This window comes from Thrips palmi, unplaced genomic scaffold, assembly GCF_012932325.1.
Source record: "Thrips palmi isolate BJ-2018 unplaced genomic scaffold, TpBJ-2018v1 HiC_scaffold_17, whole genome shotgun sequence".
NCBI lineage: Eukaryota > Metazoa > Arthropoda > Insecta > Thysanoptera > Thripidae > Thrips > Thrips palmi.
The window spans coordinates 13,508,457-13,526,527 of record NW_023144626.1 but is presented as its reverse complement, the minus strand read 5'-3'; the positions used below and the strand labels follow the sequence as shown (position 1 = coordinate 13,526,527).

Genomic DNA, 18,071 nt, shown 5'->3' with positions numbered 1-18,071 from the left:
TGTCGGAGAGCCGACATTTTGAGAAAAACCTTAGACATCGAACTTATCTCCTCTAATGTGAGAGTGATAAAAAATATCCCAGATTTAAAATATGCCCAATTTAGCCAAAACGCTGTAACGAAAATTTTGGCGAGGTGCTATGGTTGTACCGTTGAAGTTAAAAAGTAGGGCTCTGGCTGAAAATAGAATCGGATACTCACTCCAAATGTCTTACGAAGAAATTTCCCACGAAGGAAATGGCGCAAGCATAATACGAAGGTGGTATTTCTTCGTATTGCGAAGGTTTTTCTTTGTATCTTTCAATGTAAAAGCTAAAAAGATTCGTATTACGAAGGAATATTGCTTCGTATTATGCTTGCGCCGAATTCACTGTAACATACGAATAACATAGGCCAAATTTCATTGTAAGACATTTAGAGTGCTCTCAAAAGTCCGGTCGACCGGTTGCCGTCGGCTAAGTAGTTCCCGAGAGCGAGGTGGGTGGTCACTGTACTGTACCCCAGTGGTCATGGATCCCCACCCTCCCATACAGCCAAAACCTTCCTTTTTTCCGCCAGTGTAAAATGTACCTTACCTCACCCCTCTGTGGGTTTCGAACCTGCGTCCGATGCAAAGCACCTTGTTCGGGTTTTTGAACATGATTTTTTGTTGACTTCTGATTTCAGTACAGCGATGATTCAAAGATGGGTCGCGGCAGTCAACACGGTCCTTGTTTTCAGCGCATTCCTTGTGTTCGTTTGCGAATCAAACATCGCCCACGGCACAACTAGGAAGGCTATAAACTCATTTGCGGTACGTGACGAAATTCTACAATGTTAAGTATGTTGTAGTGTCGAGTTGAGTGAGATTGCCGAAGTATTATGGATTGTTTGCTAACATTGTACGTTTAATATTGGCCAATTAGGCGTCCCATAAGAACAGGTACATAATACATATTAACCACCAGTGTCACTGGGAGAAAAAATGAAGGTTCTGGATATCAATCCTCATGCCACTGAGCATATATATATATATATATATATATATATATATATATATATATATATATATATATATATATATATATATATATATATATATATATGATAGGAGGTTGGGCCTCAGTCACGGATCGATAAATTTGGCCTTAACGGGGTGCGTGATGTCAGGGCCGAAGGCCCGAGGGATGACCTCTGACTCACCAAGGTGGGTCTTATGCGAGTTGGACTATCCTGACTGTACATGTCAAAAGCAGTCTTTTCTCAAAGTCCGTGACGCCAACGTATTTCATAAAATTATTCACCAAGAGGCTTGTTACAAAGTTTCGTCCTTGTACGGATACGTGGACTTGTGCTTCCGAAATATCGAGATTCTTTGATGTGTAGTGGAGAGTGAAGATAGTTCATGAACACTTTTAAGCTTCTCTGCAGTTAGGACAGTTCTAAATCTGCTCTGACAGTTAGGATTGTCTTGGATCTGCTCTTACAGTTCGGATTATTCTATTCGGACGCGTTGATGTGTCCGACCATTCCGTGTACAGTGAATATCTTTCTACTCGCTTTATTTTCAACTGTTCAGGGAAAGTACATCGCCTACGCAGACAGGTTTTACATGTGTGAAGAGGGTGATAGCCTTGACTGGCGCTGGAACCTGAGGCACTCCCACTGGAATCCTGCAAAGCCGAACGAGCTGCAACGCCTTACTGGGTGGCTGAATGGCTCCATTAACCACGTTACAGACTCAAGCTGGGTAAGATTCACATGGTAAAACCGGTCCCCTGTTTTCCTAGAAAATCCCTACGTCTGTACCCTGATAACCATTCAAACTACTTTCGGCGTTATAAAGAGAAGGAGGTTGTTATAACAAAGTACTTTCATCATACATAAGCTTTCATAGAAAATACTTCGTAATTCACGAACTACTTCTTCGTTTGCAAAACTAAATAGCTCGGAAATTATACTCAAAGCACTTTTTAAGGTTTAAAGCGTGTTTATAAACTTTCAGGAAAAACTAGAAACCGTTTGTGCCGTGCGCCCTTGAGGCTCACACTACTATTGCTTTACAAACTAAAGAGTACGGTTGATTTTTTTAAAGATTCAACCTGAAGAATGACGCTTCTCGTCTACTTGACAGGCATGCTAGAAATAGGTTTGTACCTAGAAAGACATTAGGCCATGTATGCTCCTTTATATAGATTGGAAAGTAGACTAACAGGTGTCAATGGTTCTACAATCGTCACGTTCACTCTTTAGGAGAGCCAGGGCCAAAGCATGAAGAAACGCAGAGATGGTCAATACACCGTTATTCAGGGGTACTCTGAAAGTTGGTGTCTTCTGACGCTTGCCTTAGATTTTGTAGCGCCTTTAGGCGCCTCGCCAGGAGGTATGTTTCGAGACACCTTTGGTCCAACGCACTGTAATGAACAAGGCTCGAACTGTTGCCCAGGCCTCAGCTGACAGGGGTCCAAGCACCTTGCCAATGCAGTGTGGCCTATGTTGTCATGCATTTCACTTGCAATGCAACCACAAAGGTGTATGGACAGCTAACACCTTGCACTGCATCCGTAGGGAACAAGGTGTCCCGAAACTCAGCGCCTAAGGCACCTCGAGAAACGGCACCTTTAGGCGCCTCCTGGCGAGGCGCCCAAAGGCGCTACAAAACCTAAGGCAAGCGTCAAAAGACGCCAACTTTCAGAGCACCCCAGAATGACAGTGAAGCTATAATTTCAAAGTGAAACATTTCTGTTGAACACGTATCCAGGCTCAAGTTAACCTGGACCGACGATCGAACAACATGTGGAAGGACAACGCGTTAATATTCAAGTTTCCAGCGGGCTCGTGCACGGCGTTGAGGAAAAACATACCCGGTTTCTACTCGACCGTGTTCAAACTGCCCAAAGATGGGCCGTGCGACATTCCTCCGGTTAGTGACCTTTGACTTTCCTCTCACGGGTCCCTCACATTTTACGTAGCGTTTTTCTTAGGTCTGTTAAGGCATAATTACATTAAGCGGTGGCAAAAACCGTGTGAACCGTCATAGAACCCCTCAAGCTGTTCTATGTTCGTTCTTTTTCCTTTTTCCGTTCTTTTAGGCACGAAGTAGCCTTAAAGTATACCCAGGGTTCAGCCGGCGGGAGATTCAATTCGCGTGGCCCTTTATGCATTTTGGAAATTTTCCATAGGATTTGAATGAGATTTGGCAGACTAGTACAACGTTGAACGCTGATTCTGATGTTGAAGTGTGGTTAAAAATTTAACCGCAAATTTTGAGAAATTTGCTTTTAAAATCACCGTTTCCATGGCAAAACTCGACTCCTCAAAGAAAAAAAAGGAGTGGGGGGAGCCGAGCCGGGGCGGACCAATAGCCGGGCTTTTTTTTTCGTTTGTACAGCTTACTTCAAAAGCTCAAATAACACGTTCGAAATGAAAAATCTCTTTGACTGCAGCTAGAGAAGATGCAACAAGAGAATTGATGTCGATTCGAACGCAGTTTTTCGGGTAGAACTCCAACAATACTTCTTGACCGGAGTGTTTTTGGACATGCGCAGTAGGTTTGCAACCTGTTAAACAGTTTAACCAATAACTCTTGTTACCATCAGACGTCTAATTACTTAACAGAAAGAGAGAAGTGCGTCGTATCCGTGCAACAACCACCGATCTGGAACGGGTGTCCAAAACGAGGGGGCAACCACTCTAGAAATCTTGTGTCCCCTTAGCCCTAGAAATCTCTGGGAAACCTGAAATCTTGCCCCGGCCCCCACAAAAAAGGCCAACAACGGGCTCATTTTGGGCCGAATATCGGTTAAAATCTTGCGAAATCTGACGAAATCTTTAGCTTTAAGGGAAGGTTCTACCGAAAATATTGCATTTTTCAAATTGAGCCCCAGTGTAAAAATTTGTTGCAGATGTATAGTAAAACATAGTTAATAGTCAAACATGAAATTTAGAGCCCAATACCTCCCTCCAAATCCAGTCGAAGAGGTTTTTTCAGCCTATTTTAGCAATATCTTAGAAAATTCTTCTACGCAAAGCATTTCAACGTAAACTGATGTTCTGGACATTTTTCACTTCTTTGGCTCATATGCAATAAAGCGTGGCATCACCAAGACATGGTACCCAACAAATTTATTTTGACGTTGCTTTTCAGAAAAAAAGACACCAAAATATCAGAATTTTTAACATTTTCATGAAATTTTATTGACATGCTGTCTTAAAAACACAGCTTATGATTTTGTAATAGTCCCAGTATCTTACAAATGCCACGGTTTATCAATTATGAACCAAAGAAGTGAAAAATGCCCAGAACATTAGTTTACGTTGAAATACTTTGCGTAGGAGAATTTTTCAAGTTACGACTGGAAATAGCAGAAAATTCCTCTTCGACTGGGTTGGGGGCTAGGTATTGCTCTCCAAACTTCAAATTTATCTATTTACTATGAAATACTTTAAATTTACAATGAATATTGATAATGGGACTCAATTTGGAGAAAGTAAGATTTTCAAAAGAACCTCCCCTTAAGAAATCTTGTGTCCCCAAGCATCCAATGTGGTTGCCCCCTAGATTGTCCCACGAAAAATTCGATGTTTGAAAATGCAACCTCTCACCCCGGACTTAAGTTCCTTATGTAAAAAAAGGACTCCATGATTTTTTTCAGAATTTTTGAACAGAATTTAGAGGTCGCGCATCGGCAAAAACACGTTTTTTGCCATTTTTCTCGAGTTTTTAAAAATGCCTTACCACCACACCACACTCAGCCCCACCCCCTCCCCTTAGTTGGACTTCTCGTGACCCCGTGACTTCGTTCAGTAGGACACCCGTCCCTCCTGAGCCCATCTAGACCCTCAAGTCGGCACCCAAAACGATAAAAATAAGTCGAAAATTTCATAAAAAGCTGCAAAAGTTGTGCAAATGTTGTGTTTTTTGATAATCTGACATCACAGAACGATAGAGCGTGAAAAATTACGTAGGGGTGAAGACAAATGAGCACGCCACACGGTCAGTTTCGGTTACATAAGCGCGAGCGAAATAGAACGCCTCCACGAATTCATACATTTCCTGTGCAAAACTTGAAGCGTGGGGCTTTTATTCCTTTTGTGGGATGTCAAGAATCATCTGATGATTGTTTTATATTAAAGTTGACGAAATAAAAGCTCTGCATGTATTAAAATTACAAATATATGGTGCGGGTCGCTGGTGGTGCCACCTGTCGGTAGCCACGGCAACTACATCGCCGCCTTTTCGCGCGCTTTGCCGCGCACACGAAACGAACCGCCCAGCGAGCGTTGTTTTGAATCGTCGTTTGTGTTTTGGGATTTATTGTGTGGAATGATGGCGTCCCGACGGAAGACGAGGCTGCAGGCTCACCTACCTTCGAGCTAAGGAAACAGTCAATCATAGACCAGCTAGAAACTCTGTTTGACGTAGCTCATCATGAAGCTACAAGCCAGCACCGACAAGCCAGTGCAACCTCTTCTTCCGTCGGGACGCCATCATTCCACACAATAAATCGGGGGCGTTCTATTTCGCTCGCGCTTATGTAACCGAAACTGACCGTGTGGCGTGCTCACTTGTCTTCACCCCTACGTAATTTTTCACGCTCTATCGTTTTGTGATGTCAGATTATCAAAAAACACAACATTTGCACAACTTTTGCAGCTTTTTATGAAATTTTCGACTTATTTTTATCGTTTTGGGTGTCGATTTGAGGGTCTATATGGGCTTAGGAGGGACAGGTGTCCTACAGAACGACGTCACGGGCTCACTAGAAGTCCAACTAAGGGGAGGGGGTGGGGCTGGGTGTGGTGTGGTGGTAGGGCATTTTTAAAAGCTCGAGAAAAATGGCAAAAACCGTGTTTTTGGTTTTTGCCGATGCGCGACCTCTAAATTCTGTTCAAAAATTCTGAAAAAAATCATGGAGTCCTTTTTTTACATAAAGAACTTAAGTCCGGGGTGAGAGGTGGCATTTTCAAACATCGAATTTTTCGTGGGACAGTCTATTGCCCCCTCGGTCCAAAACCACCGATCTGATTCTAGGTTTCACCAAAACCACCGATCTGATTCTAGGTTTCACCGATTTGATTCAAGGTTCCTTAAAAACCACCAATCTGCGTACTGGCTGATTCCGAGCTGTCACAAGCTTTCATTCGCATGGAGAAAGTGCACAAGGTGCATGCAGAGAATTTATGTCACATCTTTCCTCTAAAACCAGAGGAGTTCATTCAACCGAGCCGTAAAAAATGTACTGGTTCAGCTTAACGAGAACTGTAGGGACGTATTTTCAGCTCGGAACTCTTGACAATGGTACATCGGATAGTTTTCCGTGATCCAGAATCAGATCGGTGGTTTTTGTGAAACCTAGAATCAGATCGGTGGTTTTTGGGGACACCCGTTTCAGATCGGTGGTTGTTGCACGGATACGAACAGTGACTGAGCAGTTCACGCCCCAAATGGCATCGCCACGCCGGAGGCACGCCAAATCGGCAACCTCCGCTTCAATGAGGTGTGTTCACATGTGTCTCTTGCGTGCAGGGAAATTACGAGGTGAAGAATGAATCAGTCAACTGGGCGTTCCCCGCCGTGCCCATCCTACAATATGGAGAATATCGCTTCCGTTTCCGCCTGGGAGCGGCGAAGGCAAAAAACCCCTACACTTGCCTCGTAGTGGAATGCCACGTAGTTCCCCAGTCGTAAACAATGCCTTAAGGTGAGGAATGGTGAGGCAATTTGGCTTTAAATACTCTACAAACTCAAGTGTGTTGCTTCAGGTTGAAGTCATGCCTGCAAGTACACTCCACCTTGAGCCAACCTGGCATGTATACTCCACGCTGGAGCATGCTTATCAAGTACACGGCATGGTGGAGCATGCCTGCAACTACACTGTTGATGACGTCCTTGTTGTGCAACGGTGTACTTGCACGGAATACGCCACCTGGATTGTTTTTGAGCATGCCGAGCTGGCAATCCGGGGGACCGGGGTTCGGTTCCGGAGAACGCAGTTCGGTTTCTCCGGGTGTTCGGGAGTACAGGAGCGACGGAGCGAATGTGTAGGAACGAACGATCGTTGAGGTTCAAATTTTGTTTTTAAAACGACAAATTTTTATGAATTTTGCATTGCAGAATTCTGTAACCGGGAAACAGTTTACCGTAACGCGTGATACAAAATTTTGTATCAGTGCTGATACAAAATTCTGTAACATCTGTAGTGGAAATTACTGCGTAACCATGTTACAGAATTTTGTATTGAAATTTTTTTGAGTGTAGTGTAGCCTTTTCCCGAGAGATGGCACCACAGTCAGTATACCAGCCGCACTGGGAATCACGGAATGTGACGTCACGTTCCTTTAAACGTAAATCGTGTCATGTTCGTTTGAAAACTGTGTCACATTCGTTTGAAAACTGTGTCACATTCGTTTGAACGTGAATCGGCTCCTGGACGAGGCTGGTTAGGTATATTAAAACGAACGTGACACGATTCTCGTTTGAACGAACGTGACGTCGGTGACGTCACATTCACTGATTCCCAGCCCAGTGCGTGCATTCTGGCCAGTGACAGCGTGGAGCGTTTTGACAGTATCGATGGCCAGACAGTGCGGCGCGGCCGGTGCAGCCCGGGCCATTCCGTGCGCTCCAACAGACGTCATTGTCCGTCCCTGCCTCCTCACCCGCACAGTGCAAGCGAGAAAACCGAGGCGGGGCATGGAGGGGGAAGCGGCCGACCGGCGTCGCATGCGGCTCGCCTGGGCTCACCCTGGAGTCCGTCTACCTCCAGTTTCAAAATTTAAAATTTGATTTTGACTTTTGAGTTGAGGCGGATGGGTACCAATAATTTCCTTTTCCGGACACTTTGATACCACTTAAATGACAAGCTGTAATTGGATTTAAAATTTCTCCAACGACCTTTCAATTTTCGCATCGGACAGCGTGGATGAAACGCGTCACCCCTTTCCCCGTACGCAGCCTCTTTCGTCAAATTCTGGCAGGGGACGGCGCGAGCGAGTTGCAGGGGTTACTTATTTTGATTCGATTGTAAGATCTAGGCCGTTGATGGTAAAACGCTTTGCGCAGATCAAAAGAGCACAAAATTTGGCGTGCATTAGGCCTAGTAGACTGCTCGATACTTGCAATTCAACCGAACACAAGCGCGGAATCATTTACATCAACATGGCGCATTCGAGTTTTTCCTAAATTTTATGATTTCTCGTGTTTTTTGGTGTTTTCACTGCACCTTAATATTAGGTAAAAGGGGGGGGGGAGGGTTGGAGAAGTTCTGGTGTACACATGAGTACGGGTGAGTACACCTTGCTTTACTCATAAATTTCACAATTTTAAACGTTTACAGGCTTTATTTGGCGTTTTTAACGGCAGTCGACGTTAAATCGGTTGAAATACTAGAGAATTTCACGTTTTTAAAACTTGGGAGTACACTGAGTACGGGCAAATTTGTACACATGAGTACACTAGTGATTCACCCCTCGGTCAGGCCCCCTTGCTTGGCAAAGAGGCATTTTTTTTAAGAAGTCCGATCGTGGAACACGACCGATGCCGATTTCCTCCATTTTTTGGTCAAAGGTAGTCCTTGTGGGTCTTAGAAAGGCCACAAATTTTTTGGGTCGAAATATGCACCGTTCAGATTCTATGGGCAATTTTCGTTTTCTCTGACAACTTTCCACATAATATGGCCAAAATTGAAAAATCACCTTTCTGAGGCCTCTATGCACTCGATTGAGCTCAAAATGTGGTATCTTATGTAAAATCACGCGAGGAACACGAATCCGGTGCCCGTTTGTTGATAGGACAACCCAAACAGATGTTATGACTGTTTTTCAGGTTTTGTAGTGGTTTTTACTTTTCTTGGGGTTTTGGTGTTCGGCATCGATTTTCGCCAATCCGATGAGTGGATTTTATAGATAAAGGACCAATCTATCATAATACGAGATAAAAAGTTTGTGTACGCCGCGTGAAAAGCAGTGGCGCTGCAAAAATTGAAAAACCGTCATTTCTGGGTAGTTTTAGATCAGATAAGCCACCTTTCGCGTGACCGTCTCCGCCCCATATTCAGTCTAAATATTGTCCCAAGTGATGTCAGAGTTGGTGTGAAATTTCACCGCTGTAGCTCAAGTAGTTTGGAAATGGCAGCTTTCTAAAGTTTTGCAATCGCGTAAGGCATTTACTGTAAGTAGAATTGCGGTAAATGTGAAGACTTGTCACAGACAGGCGCGTAATTAGGGGGGGGGCGGGGGGGGCGATCGCCCGCCCCCCCTTTGGCCCCCGAAGGGGGCCAAAAGTACTGCCCTTACTGGGTCCGATTGGCCCAAGAAATAGCAGTTAGTCAGGAATCGTCCCTTAGCCTGGCCCGAACAACTCGCATTTTGGACACACTTAGGCATTGGCTTCTAGCTCGCTTCGCTCGCTGGAGGTAACTTGCTTCTGGGTCCTCTCCGCTGGCAAATAAACAGGATTGAGGTACCTTATGACTGATATATGTGATGCCTTCTTCGATCCTTAACCATCTTAGGCCGGGAAGAAAATTTGTTTGCAACGTATTTTCATTTTCAACCATTTGTTTGTCTGGCCAACCAAAATATGTACCTGGTAATGTTTAAAATCTCCTGGAACCCTAGGACTAAGACCCCCAAATTATAACATTTCCCGCTCAACAAGGCTATAGCTTTTAGCTCGCTTCGCTCGCAACAGGAAGCCTCTTCTAAATTTCGGCTCCGTGGCAAGTGGGGGGAAGCAAGTGCGCCAGCCCTTCTAGACGAAAAAGTCTTCCCCATTGTAGGACTCGGAAACAACGTTTCAGACAGTTAAGCATTTATAGCTTTTGGCTCGCTTCGCTCGCTGAGAGCTATCTAATTCTAAATTCTCGCTATGAGTCCAAACAAATGTAGAATAAAGTGAATCCTCTTCAAACTTTGTAACAACCCCTCAATTTTCTGTAACGTTGTTTTGAATTTAGCCCCCCTCCCCCAAAACCACGTCCCTAAAAATTACCTATCAGACACAGGCTCCTTGAAGGTAGGCAACTTTTCAAACATTCGCCCCCCCCCCCTTTCGACCCGCCTAATTACGCCCCTGGTCACAGATCGGGTAATAAATGAGATAGATGAGTGCGTCAAAGTTCTCTAGGCGTAATTTTGGACAAGGAATCCGATTTTGCCGGTACGAAGGCCCTAGGTGTACTCTAAAACTACGTTTTCGTGCAAACCACATAAAAATGGCCTTTTTTCCAACTTCAGAGTTCGCCTAGGGTCTTCGTACCAGCAAAATCGGATTCCTTGTCCAAAATTACGCTTAGAGAACTTTGACGCACTCATCTACCTCATTTATTACCCGATCTGTGACAAGTCTTCACATTTACCGCAATTCCACTTACAGTAAATGCCTTACGTGATTGCAAAACTTTAGAAAGCTGCCATTTCCAAACTACTTGAGCTACAGCGGTGAAATTTCACACCAACTCTGACATCACTTGGGACAATATTTAGACTGAATATGGGGCGGAGACGGTCACGCGAAAGGTGGCTTATCTGATCTAAAACTACCCAGAAATGACGGTTTTTCAATTTTTGCAGCGCCACTGCTTTTCACGCGGCGTACACAAACTTTTTATCTCGTAGTATGATAGATTGGTCCTTTATCTATAAAATCCACTCATCGGATTGGCGAAAATCGATGCCGAACACCAAAACCCCAAGAAAAGTAAAAACCACTACAAAACCTGAAAAACAGTCATAACATCTGTTTGGGTTGTCCTATCAACAAACGGGCACCGGATTCGTGTTCCTCGCGTGATTTTACATAAGATACCACATTTTGAGCTCAATCGAGTGCATAGAGGCCTCAGAAAGGTGATTTTTCAATTTTGGCCATATTATGTGAAAAGTTGTCAGAGAAAACGAAAATTGCCCATAGAATCTGAACGGTGCATATTTCGACCCAAAAAATTTGTGGCCTTTCTAAGACCCACAAGGACTACCTTTGACCAAAAAATGGAGGAAATCGGCATCGGTCGTGTTCCACGATCGGACTTCTTAAAAAAAATGCCTCTTTGCCAAGCAAGGGGGCCTGACCGAGGGGTGAATCACTAGTGTACTCATGTGTACAAATTTGCCCGTACTCAGTGTACTCCCAAGTTTTAAAAACGTGAAATTCTCTAGTATTTCAACCGATTTAACGTCGAGTGCCGTTAAAAACGCCAAATAAAGCCTGTAAACGTTTAAAATTGTGAAATTTATGAGTAAAGCAAGGTGTACTCACCCGTACTCATGTGTACACCAGAACTTCTCCAACCCTCCCCCCCCCTTTTACCTAATATTAAGGTGCAGTGAAAACACCAAAAACACGAGAAATCATAAAATTTAGGAAAAACTCGAATGCGCCATGTTGATGTAAATGATTCCGCGCTTGTGTTCGGTTGAATTGCAAGTATCGAGCAGTCTACTAGGCCTAATGCACGCCAAATTTTGTGCTCTTTTGATCTGCGCAAAGCGTTTTACCATCAACGGCCTAGATCTTACAATCGAATCAAAATAAGTAACCCCTGCAACTCGCTCGCGCCGTCCCCTGCCAGAATTTGACGAAAGAGGCTGCGTACGGGGAAAGGGGTGACGCGTTTCATCCACGCTGTCCGATGCGAAAATTGAAAGGTCGTTGGAGAAATTTTAAATCCAATTACAGCTTGTCATTTAAGTGGTATCAAAGTGTCCGGAAAAGGAAATTATTGGTACCCATCCGCCTCAACTCAAAAGTCAAAATCAAATTTTAAATTTTGAAACTGGAGGTAGACGGACTCCAGGGTGAGCCCAGGCGAGCCGCATGCGACGCCGGGCGGCCGCTTCCCCCTCCATGCCCCGCCTCGGTTTTCTCGCTTGCACTGTGCGGGTGAGGAGGCAGGGACGGACAATGACGTCTGTTGGAGCGCACGGAATGGCCCGGGCTGCACCGGCCGCGCCGCACTGTCTGGCCATCGATACTGTCAAAACGCTCCACGCTGTCACTGGCCAGAATGCACGCACTGGGCTGGGAATCAGTGAATGTGACGTCACCGACGTCACGTTCGTTCAAACGAGAATCGTGTCACGTTCGTTTTAATATACCTAACCAGCCTCGTCCAGGAGCCGATTCACGTTCAAACGAATGTGACACAGTTTTCAAACGAATGTGACACAGTTTTCAAACGAACATGACACGATTTACGTTTAAAGGAACGTGACGTCACATTCCGTGATTCCCAGTGCGGCTGGTATACTGACTGTGGTACCATCTCTCGGGAAAAGGCTACACTATCTGAACGAAAATGGCGAGGAGTATGCACGAAAAAGACTCTCTGTCAATACACGAAATAAGTTCCTTTTGCCGTCCGGGGACCGGTAAGGGGGGCAAGCGCCTTAGGAGAAGGTGGGGCACCATGTGATAGTTTTTGCTTTAAGGGAACGTGGGGCACCATGTGACAGGGCTGCCATGTGACATTGGCTGGCTTTTCCCCCCAAACGGCTTGCTATCCAACAGCGGTAAGAAGACTTAAAGGAAGGTGTCATGAAGGGGCATCGACGTGCACACGGTGAAACTGATGTCTGGAAATTTCCAGATAATTTTTCGCATTTCCAAATATTATCTGGAAATGCCCTTTTTTCAGATATTGTCTGGAAATGTCTCCTTTTTGCAGACAATATCTGGAAAAAGTCAAATCCCAGACAAATTACTGAAAAAAGGCATTTCCAGATAATATCTAGAAATGACTCAGAACCAGACTATGTCTGGAAATAAAGGCCTTGACGCCGATGTCCACGGCCGGGTGTCCAGGATTTGCGACCTGGGGGTCCCCGATGGTGTCCTCGAGGTCCCCGCCCCACGGGATCATCCACGTGGACGAGACACGTGGACGCAACGTTGATTTTCACGTGAAATCGAAATGGATGGCCGACTCGACAATCGAGTAAAACCGTCAAAGTCAAACTACGTGGATGCAACGTGGTTTCAGCAACTCGCCTTATCTACCCACCATCGGTGTTACATCGAGGCGCGTACCGGTCCTTCTGAGCATGGTGAAGCTTAATTCGCTTATGTCGATAATCGATTAGTCTTAACCTACCCTCCATTCATGGAAGGAAGTCCTCCCAACTCCCTAGCTTGATCCCCGTGAGGAATTCTGAGAATAGAACGATCGCGACGTTTCCTACGAAGTCTACGTCAAGTCCACTTAGGTTGCCCGATGTGCTTCGTAATATGGCTCTCACGGTAAAACCTTTGTCGTGTTTTACAAGGACCGGTCACCTAAGCTAAGGGTCTTGGCCCCTGGTCCTTAGGGAGACGCCTCTGGCTAAGGTAGCTCCTTAGCCAAACTAGCCCAGCGCGTCGTTTTCACCGAGGGGAAATCACTGTGAATTTCGGTGTACAAATCCAATGAACTTTAGTCGAATTTAGACGAACTTCAGTCGCTTTATAAACTGAAGAGTGCGCATGGCACGCTCCCCCAGGGAGTATGCCACAAAGCACGCTCCGTCCTGGAGTGTGCTTGCAAGCACACTCTACGGAGGAGCATGCTTGGCAAGCACACTCTACGGAGGAGCATGCTTCCAAGCACACTCCAGGATGAAGCGTGCTGCGGCGCTATTGCAAGGCCCATATGAACGAAGAGGCACGCCTTCATCCTGGAGTGTGCTTGCCAAGCATGCTCTTCCGTACAGTGTGCTTGCAAGCACACTCCAGGATGGAGCGTGCTTTGTGGTATACTCCCTGGGGGAGCATGCTATGCACACTCTTTAGTTTCTAGAGCGAATTTCGGTTGAAATTCGATGAATTTCAGTCAAAACTCGATGAATTTCAGTCAAAATTCGATGAATTTCAGTCAAAATTCGATGAGTTTCAATCGAATTTTGATGAATTTCAGTGAGTTTTAGTGAATTTTACAAGTTTGATTAATTTCGGTGTACAAATTTGGCTGGAGTTATTTCCCCTTGGTTTTCACGTCCGCCATTTTTAACCTCACATTTGCCAATTGTAGGAATTCAGAAAATAAACTAATAAAACAAAACGCAACATATTTTTTCACGTAAAATTTAACGCTGAATCCGATTCTGTACTCGCTTATCGAAAAGAAGGAAGGATTGCTGAGAGAAATTTGGATTACGTTTACGCTACGGCGCTCCTTCAGCCGACCACATATTTCACGGATGCGAATGAACTAGATCATCCAGAGGCAAACACACTGCAATTTGGATGGGAAGACTTCACGCCAAAATATGGCGAGACTTTTATGTCTTGCCTCTGGAGTGGCGAGAAGTCTGACCTTTGGATTTGTAGTGCAGGCTCTCGAAATGGAAGAATCGCAGTTTTTACCTTGGTATTTTATGAAATTTAAATACCTTTAGTTGGTTGAATTCGTCTGTTGAGCTTGAAGCATCGGTATAATTAGGTTATAGGCTCAACATGGCCGACATGTAAACAAACGCTTGGCTAAGGAGCTACCTCAGCCAAACGGGTCTGCCTAAGGACCAGGGGCCAAAATTGCCAAAACCCTTAGCTGAGTGAGATGACCGTCCTTGTAAAACACGACAAAGTTTTTACCGTGCTGGGATAGGGTGAATTTGCATCCTACTTGGAGGTCGAGAGGGTAAGGAATGACAAGAATATCAGCAGGCCCTCTGTCGGCAGCTTTTAAAACTAATCGAGTTCCAAGGTCCTCGCATCTTCGCTGACTAGACATACACATCTAGACAGACGACCATGCGTCAATGAATTTGGATACATGTGATCGACATCGAGACCGTGTTGAAAAGTTAAGGCCCTCAATCCACATACCGGAGATACGAGGACGTACCACAAGGAGTCCGTCAAAGCAACTTTTTAGTCGGAGGCCAAAATCATCTTCGGCCTCTGGTTGCGTTCCACTTGGGTGTCCGGGACTTTCGACTTCAGCATCGTGTTTAGGTAGTGCTGGACTACCAGGAACCCGTCAGGGGTCGCCATCGGGCCTCCGCTGCGCCCATGATGCCGACGAACGTGGGTGCTGTGCAGCAATACGGTTCTGACAGACTGAGTGTACCACTATTTATGCCCTGATCATCGTACCTGTCGAGGGGGAAATCACTCTTAAAAACTGTGACCCGACTACTTCCTATTACGTTCTATTACGCTATTACAGAAGGCTTATTTCGCTCAAAAATATCCAGATTTAGGCTAAAATCGGACCCCAAATAGGGAAAATTTCAAATAATTTGTCTGTTACGCTATTACTATTACGCGTAATACTAGGATTCGGTGACCCGACTATTACGCGAGTGATTTCCCCCTCGGTACCTGTGTAGGGCCATTCCATGCCAGTTCATCCGGGACCCCAATTTTAATGTCTCGGATTTTGACAAAGAGGAGCTCCAGCTCCACGCACAAAAAAAAAGCACTTGGCCGGGGACCCCCTCAGATCTAGCTCCCTTCCGGTTTATAAGGTTCCTCAAGTGAATACGAATTGCCGAAACATAAATAAACAGGACCGGATCCAACACCGATTGGCTTTTCGGTATGGGTAAAAAAACCCGAAAATGGTTGTTTTTGAGGGTTTAGGGCTTTTTGGGATCCCGGGACCTGCTTGCCAAAAAAATCTACCAAAGTGTCTTTTCCGATAAGAAAAAAGTGCGCTCTTTCGTATGCCGCATCGCGCGAGGCTCTACGACGTCGAGTTTGGACGCTACGGGCTCTCAAAGTTGCTCAATTTCACTATTTTTCCTGAAGATTTGAGCATATGAAGGCCGTTCGAAGTAGACCATCGGCGATTTTACTCCCCTTCGGCTTAAGGGGGCTCATACATGTTAAAAGCACTTTGTGAAAAAAAAATTGTGAAATTTTTTTTTTAGCGTAGACGGATAAAGATTTTACAATTTCTGTGTTAAAACCCTTTTAGATAATTGAGTAAGCTTCATTTTGGCTTAAAAATAAGTGACTTTGGACATTTTTTTTTTTGAGATTAATTCGAAACGTTTAAAATTTTGGTTCTCGTAAAATTTTGTTCGCATACTTGCTCAGACCTGTGGGGAAAAAATCAGAGAGACTCATCCCTAGTAGTGTCATAGAATTGACTACAATGGGCTTTATATCTGCAATAGTTTTGAAGAAAAAAAATGAAAACAATTTTTGCAAAAAAATTTTGTTTTAAAAATTGTAATTTTTTTTTTGAAGACTATTGCAGATATAAAGCCCATTGTAGTCAATTCTATGACACTACTAGGGATGAGTCCCCCCTGTTTTTTTCCCTACAGATCTGAGCAAGTTTGCGAACAAAATCTTACGAGAACCAAAATTTTAAACGTTTCGACTAAATCTCCAAAAAATGTCCAAAGTCACTTAACTTTCAGCCAAAATGAAGCTTTCTCAATTATCTAAAAGGGTTTTAACACAGAAATTGTAAAATCTTAATCCGTCTACATCAAAAAAATTTTTTTTTACTAAGTGCTTCTAACATGTATGAGCCCCCTTAGCCTAAATGGTGCCTACCCATGTGTAAACTCCCCAAGAACACTTTAGCCATCTCAGGCAATTATTAGAGGAACTGTGAACATTTATAGTTTTGGGTCATGTAAGGCCTTTCGGCAAAGAAGGCCAGGTGCCAAGTTGGATGCAGGTGGGTTGTAATTGCAGGCATGCTTCAAACTGGAGTTGGTAAAGTAGATTACATGGTACTTAAGCGTCGGAAATGGTTTACGCCAATATTAGGACCATTTGCTGGGTTTTTCCACTAAACCTAACGTTACACTGGGATTCCAAACGCTATGAATATAGCACCTACATACGGTGCAATGCACTGGGAAATCACACCATATGTGCAATGCCTCAGTCATATTGCACCTTACGTGCAATGCGTCCCGAAAATGCCCTATGCTAATGCATGGGAATGGGAAGGCATTGCACTTCATCTGCAATGCTTTTGCATTGCACCAATTGACGCCATATCCATAGCGTTTGGATTCTCAGTGAAAGGGCCCGGGCCCTTTTCGGAAGGCGGCCACGGATCCGAATGCATGTTGCAGGCGCCGCCGTGGAACTTGAAACCAACCTCACGCTCCTCCACGCCCTCGTCCAGAAACGGTCCAGAAAAGGCTTTCCGCGCGGTGCCCTGCAACGGCCAACTCACTGAACACGTTAGAAGGAACAGAAAGGTTGCAAATAAAGTGACGGCATCAAATCAAAAAACAAGGATTTTTAGCAGACGATGTGGAACGCTGGCTTGGATTCTCAATAGGCGTAATGACGCAATAATGCACAGAGAAAACAATATAGATGGACGATGTTCACGCTGAGAAAAAATGACGGTAAATCCTGGATAATTTTTTGCCAAACTTTACCGTACTTCAAAAACCAGTATCCACCGTACAGTCTACAGGACCAGGTCTGGTCCCAACAAGGGCCGCTTCCAAGAATTGTCCACATCAGGATATTGAAAAAAGGGGGTCGACCGACTGAAAAATTTTATTGCACCTTTCTCGTCAAGTCCTTTATAACGAGTGGTCGGAAGGGGGGTCCAGGAGTCCGACTTGAGCAGTTGCATACATCAGGAACTTGGAAAAAGAGGGTCAACCGACTTAACAAAATTATAGGAGTTTTTGATAGGTATTAAAAGTACGGGATTCCCTGTAAAAAAAGTACGGTGTTTCCTGTATAAAAAAAGTACGGTATTGCCTGAAAAAAAACGACGGAATTGCCTTTTTAAAAAAAGGACGGTGAAGTCTGGAGTAATCAGTACGGATTTACCGTGATCTTTTCTCGCAGTGAATTCTCCGGTCAAACTGCATGACATTATTGGATTGGCCCCTTTGGGGGAACGTAAGACAAATATAAACTTCGGGAAAAAACGCTGGTCTAATTATGCCCCATTGGCGTTAGAGCTGGGGTTTCGAGGCCGAAATGGATTCCTTTTTCGTCATCCACTGAAATTCGAAAAGTGAGACAACTGACCGTTTTTCCGTGATACAAAACGTATGACCGAAAAACGGTCATACACAAATGTATGACCGAAAAACGGTCATATTTAAATTTATGCCCAAAAAAAAGGTCAGACATCCAAGACTGGCTATTGTTTAGTTTGGGGATACATAAGCCTT

The 18,071-nt window shown here is 44.5% G+C and overlaps 1 protein-coding gene across 1 annotated transcript; it reads left to right on the top strand.

Annotated features, from left to right (window-relative positions):
* Positions 1-665: 665 nt before the first annotated feature.
* On the top strand, positions 666-17,157 carry LOC117643490. The gene is made up of 5 exons (XM_034382413.1): positions 666-792; positions 1,558-1,728; positions 2,740-2,901; positions 6,508-6,682; positions 17,001-17,157. Exons 1-4 carry the CDS (start codon positions 673-675, stop codon positions 6,667-6,669), a joined length of 615 nt encoding a protein of 204 aa, XP_034238304.1. The 5' UTR covers positions 666-672; the 3' UTR covers positions 6,670-6,682; positions 17,001-17,157.
* Positions 17,158-18,071: the final 914 nt, after the last annotated feature.

What these genes read in the sequence shown, in the direction of transcription:
- LOC117643490 (XM_034382413.1), top strand. Translation starts at nt 673, where the DNA reads ATGATTCAAAGATGGGTCGCGGCAGTCAACACGGTCCTTGTTTTCAGC. An exon ending in AGGCTATAAACTCATTTGCG is followed by an intron (nt 793 to 1,557) that starts GTACGTGACGAA and finishes TCAACTGTTCAG; the next exon opens with GGAAAGTACATCGCCTACGC. An exon ending in GGCCGTGCGACATTCCTCCG is followed by an intron (nt 2,902 to 6,507) that starts GTTAGTGACCTT and finishes TCTTGCGTGCAG; the next exon opens with GGAAATTACGAGGTGAAGAA.